Raw genomic sequence first — 5,000 nt, 5'->3', positions numbered from 1 at the left:
ATAATCATGTACAGGAGCGTATAGAGAGGGTATATATTATATAATCATGTACAGGAGCGTATAGAGAGAGGGTATATATTATATAATCATGTACAGGAGCGTATAGAGAGAGGGTATATATTATATAATCATGTACAGGAGCGTATAGAGAGAGGGTATATATTATATAATCATGTACAGGAGCGTATAGAGAGAGGGTATATATTATATAATCATGTACAGGAGCGTATAGAGAGTGGCTATATATTATATAATCATGTACAGGAGCGTATAGAGAGGGTATATATTATATAATCATGTACAGGAGCGTATAGAGAGAGGGTATATATTATATAATCATGTACAGGAGCGTATAGAGAGGGTATATATTATATAATCATGTACAGGAGCGTATAGAGAGAGGGTATATATTATATAATCATGTACAGGAGCGTATAGAGAGGGTATATATTATATAATCATGTACAGGAGTGTATATAGAGGGTATATATTATATAATCATGTACAGGAGCGTATAGAGAGAGAGGGTATATATTATATAATCATGTATAGGAGGGTGTATAGAGAGAGGGTATATATTATATAATCATGTACAGGAGCGTATAGAGAGGGTATATATTATATAATCATGTACAGGAGCGTATAGAGAGGGTATATATTATATAATCATGTACAGGAGTGTATAGAGTGGGTATATATTATATAATCATGTACAGGAGCGTATAGAGAGGGTATATATTATATAATCATGTACAGGAGCGTATAGAGAGAGGGTATATATTATATAATCATGTACAGGAGCGTATAGAGAGGGTATATATTATATAATCATGTACAGGAGTGTATAGAGAGGGTATATATTATATAATCATGTACAGGAGCGTATAGAGAGGGTATATATTATATAATCATGTACAGGAGTGTATAGAGTGGGTATATATTATATAATCATGTACAGGAGCGTATAGAGAGGGTATATATTATATAATCATGTACAGGAGCGTATAGAGAGGGTATATATTATATAATCATGTACAGGAGCGTATAGAGAGAGGGTATATATTATATAATCATGTACAGGAGCGTATAGAGAGGGTATATATTATATAATCATGTACAGGAGCGTATAGAGAGAGGGTATATATTATATAATCATGTACAGGAGCATATAGAGAGAGGGTATATATTATATAATCATGTACAGGAGCGTATAGAGAGGGTATATATTATATAATCATGTACAGGAGCGTATAGAGAGGGTATATATTATATAATCATGTACAGGAGCGTATAGAGAGGGTATATATTATATAATCATGTACAGGAGCGTATAGAGAGGGTATATATTATATAATCATGTACAGGAGCGCATAGTGAGAGAGGGTATATATTATATAATCATGTACAGGAGCATATAGAGAGAGGGTATATATTATATAATCATGTACAGGAGCGTATAGAGAGGGTATATATTATATAATCATGTACAGGAGCGTATAGAGAGGGTATATATTATATAATCATGTACAGGAGCGTATAGAGAGGGTATATATAGGTATATATACGTTACCACAGGCGGTTTGTTCCCTGACTCCTTCAAACAGAAAGCGATGGCATGCTGGGATGGAGAGAGACCACACGCAGAGAGAGACCACACGCAGGTCAGTCGCCACGGGAACCGCCACACAGCAACACACAGTCACATGACACAGATAGGGAAGGGCGGGGTGGCTAAGAGGGGGGCGGAGTTTCTGTGAAGGGGCAGTTATCCGAGGGTCTTTTCTGCATTCCAGCACCCCCTTGGCCACGCCCTCGCTTCGCTCCTTATCCCTGATTGGAGGGCTTAGATTGGAGTTTTTAGCTGACGAATCGGAAAATAGGGAAGGTGGCTGTTTATTGAAAACCATAACGCGTCTAATACGGAGCCTTATAGGGTCAAAGTTCACAAGGTCAGTGCATACATAACCTCACATCACAGTATCATCATCATCATCATCATCATCATCATCATCACCATCATCATCATCATCATCATCACACAGCAGAAAGGCACTTCTGATGAGACAGAGAGAGAGAGAGAGAGAGAGAGAGAGAGAGAGAGAGAGAGAGAGAGAGAGAGAAGAAAACAGGCAAGGAGAGAAGAGAGAGCAATGGGGATAGAGAGAGTGACAGAGGGAGAGAGACCAGGATCCTTACTGGAACCCTCTAGTACCAGTAGAGAGGGAGAGAGAGAGATGAAGAGAGAGGGAAAAGAAGGGAGAGAGAGATAGAGAGGGAGAGGGAGAGAGAGAGAAGGAGAGAGAGTGAGAGAGAGGGGGGGGGGTGAGAGAGGGAGAGAGAGAGAGAGAGATGAATAGAGGGAAAAGAAGGGAGAGAGAGATAGAGGGAGAGAGGGAGAGAGAGAGAAGGAGAGAGAGTGAGAGAGAGAGGGAGAGAGAGAGAGAGAGAGGGGGAGAGAGAGAGAGAGAGAGAGAGAGGGAGAGAGAGAGAGAGATGAATAGAGGGAAAAGAAGGGAGAGAGAGATAGAGGGAGAGAGGGAGAGGGAGAGAGAGAGAAGGAGAGAGAGTGAGAGAGAGGGGGAGAGAGAAGGACACTTACTGGGACCAGTTTCCAGTACCAGCGAGTGGGACACTGCCAGGCAGAAGCAGGGATGAGACAGAGAAGGAGGGTCAGGGAAATGTTAGTAGCTAAAGCGAAGGACGCTTAGTATATGAAGTGTGTGTGTGTGAGTGTGTGTGTGTGTGTGTGTGTGTGTGTGTGTGTACTTACTGCTGGCTGGACAGGCTGAAGGTCTGTACAGGTCTGGGTCTTTGGAGTCTCTACGTCCTCCGTGCTCTCTCTCAACTTCTGATTCAGCTGCAAAAACACATTCACTTCTACAATGAAGCTGTGTTCTACAATGAGGCTGTGTTCTACAATGAGGCTGTGTTCTACAATGAGGCTGTGTTCTACAATGAGGCTGTGTTCTACAGTGAGGCTGTGTTCTACAATGAGGCTGTGTTCTACAATGAGGCTGTGTTCTACAATGAGGCTGTGTTCTACAATGAGGCTGTGTTCTACAGTGAGGCTGTGTTCTACAATGAGGCTGTGTTCTACAATGAGGCTGTGTTCTACAATGAGGCTGTGTTCTACAATGAGGCTGTGTTCTACAATGAGGCTGTGTTCTACAATGAGGCTGTGTTCTACAATGACGCTGTGTTCTACAATGAGGCTGTGTTCTACAATGAGGCTGTGTTCTACAATGAGGCTGTGTTCTACAATGAGGCTGTGTTCTACAGTGAGGCTGTGTTCTACAATGAGGCTGTGTTCTACAATGAGGCTGTGTTCTACAATGAGGCTGTGTTCTACAATGAGGCTGTGTTCTACAATGAGGCTGTGTTCTACAGTGAGGCTGTGTTCTACAATGAGGCTGTGTTCTACAATGAGGCTGAAGTTTGGTTGTAGCTGAGGTGGTGCTGCTACGCGCCCCACGACGCTACGCCCGATCTGCATGGAGAAGCCAACACAGCGATGGCACCAAGTAGATTAGCACGGCACTGTGAAACAAAGCTTCCAGCATACCGTTCCAAAGACATGTTTTAAGAGACTGAAATCACAAAATGAGACGAACGCAGTGCTTTGTGTGCGTCTGACGAAGCACACAAGGCTAAAAATCAGTAAGAGCTGATTGAAAATTGTTTTGTACTTGACATTTGAACTGATAAATAAATCATTTTATAAGTGACACTGGTAAATTCCAAATATTATCAAAGAATTCCTGGACTCGCGTCACGGCACCCACTTTGAGAAAACCTGTTCTAGAATGAGGCTGTTCGACAATGAGGTTGTGTTCTAGAATGTGGATGTGTTTTAAAATGATGCTGTGTTCTAGAATGGGGATGTGTTCTAGAATGAGGCTGTTCTAGAATGAGGTTGTTCTCAATTGAGGTAGTGTTCTAGAATGAGGTAGTGTTCTAGATTGAAGCTGTTCTCGATTGAGGCTGTGTTCTAGAATGAGAGTGCTCTAGAATGATGAGGTTGTGTTCTGGGACAATGATGAGGCTGTGTCTAGAACGTGTGACTGTTCTAGAATGAGGGTGTGTTTCGGGGTTATTACCCGGTTGACCCAGAAGAGGAGGGCGTTCTCCCATGGAGCCCCATCCCCCATCTGCTCCGCCTCTGCCGCCATCTTAACCCTGCCCACCGTCTCCATGGCAGCCAGCGACATCAGCGCGTCAATCAGGGCCAGGTGGGCCCTCTGCACCAATCAGAGGCAGGGAAGCAGACCGTCAGACAGCCAATTGCAAAGGGGGAGGAACAGGTCGATAATGCACGCGAGACCCACACACACCGTCTTGATGGGTGTGTGTTGCAAGTCGTCCTCGGTGACGGCCGCGTCCCGGTCCTTGGGGGCGAGGCCTTTGGCGGCGAGCAGTCGCAGAAGGGCGGCGTGGTCCCCGGGGGGCCCCTGGGGAGCGGGGGGCGGGGCCCCGCGGACATGCAGCAGCGCCTGGGCCCGCCAGTAGAGGTCGGGGGAGAGCAGACGGACCGACACGGAGGGCTTGAGGTGCTCCTGGTCATGCTGGTCTCTGGACAGAGGGTCCCGCAGCTCTGCCGGAACATTCTCTACAGGGAGGGAGAAGGGACAAACTGAGCCTCCGGGGGGGGGCTGTGCAACAGGGAGCACAGACTCACTCTTTCTCTCTCTATCTCTCTATCTCTCTGTCTCACTCTCAATTCAATTCAATTCAATTCACTATGCTTTATTGCCATGAATGCCAGGTGAACAATATTGCCAAAGTGTCAAGAATACAATTCAATAATAGCATGATTAAGTATTAAGTATACAAGGGCCTTCGCACAAACACTCTCACCTCTCACACACACCCACCCACCCACCCACACACACACACACACACACACACACAGACACTGGCTACCGCAAGTGACCCATATTCCATTTCCGTTGAGTTGCCCGCGGCGACTTGAGCAGTCAGGATAATCTGGGAGAACTCTCCCC

General features: G+C 44.9%; 1 protein-coding gene across 1 annotated transcript in view; it reads right to left on the bottom strand.

Moving 5' to 3' along the window:
- The window catches only part of LOC311329254 (calmodulin-regulated spectrin-associated protein 3-like), a gene marked incomplete at both ends in the record, with an annotated part of 17,293 nt that extends 12,687 nt beyond the window's left edge, over nt 1-4,606 (bottom strand). The window contains 5 exons of the mRNA XM_084463127.1: nt 1,571-1,618; nt 2,600-2,632; nt 2,771-2,857; nt 4,098-4,238; nt 4,332-4,606. Of these exons, the coding sequence (XP_084319253.1) occupies nt 1,571-1,618; nt 2,600-2,632; nt 2,771-2,857; nt 4,098-4,238; nt 4,332-4,606 (584 nt within the window). The remainder of the gene's footprint in view (nt 1-1,570; nt 1,619-2,599; nt 2,633-2,770; nt 2,858-4,097; nt 4,239-4,331) is intronic.
- Between the last annotated feature and the right edge of the window lie 394 nt (nt 4,607-5,000).

This window comes from Borostomias antarcticus (genome assembly GCF_949987555.1).
Source record: "Borostomias antarcticus genome assembly, contig: scaffold_722, whole genome shotgun sequence".
NCBI lineage: Eukaryota > Metazoa > Chordata > Actinopteri > Stomiiformes > Stomiidae > Borostomias > Borostomias antarcticus.
The sequence above is the reverse complement of the archived record's forward strand: the minus strand, read 5'-3'. Positions and strand labels throughout refer to the sequence as shown.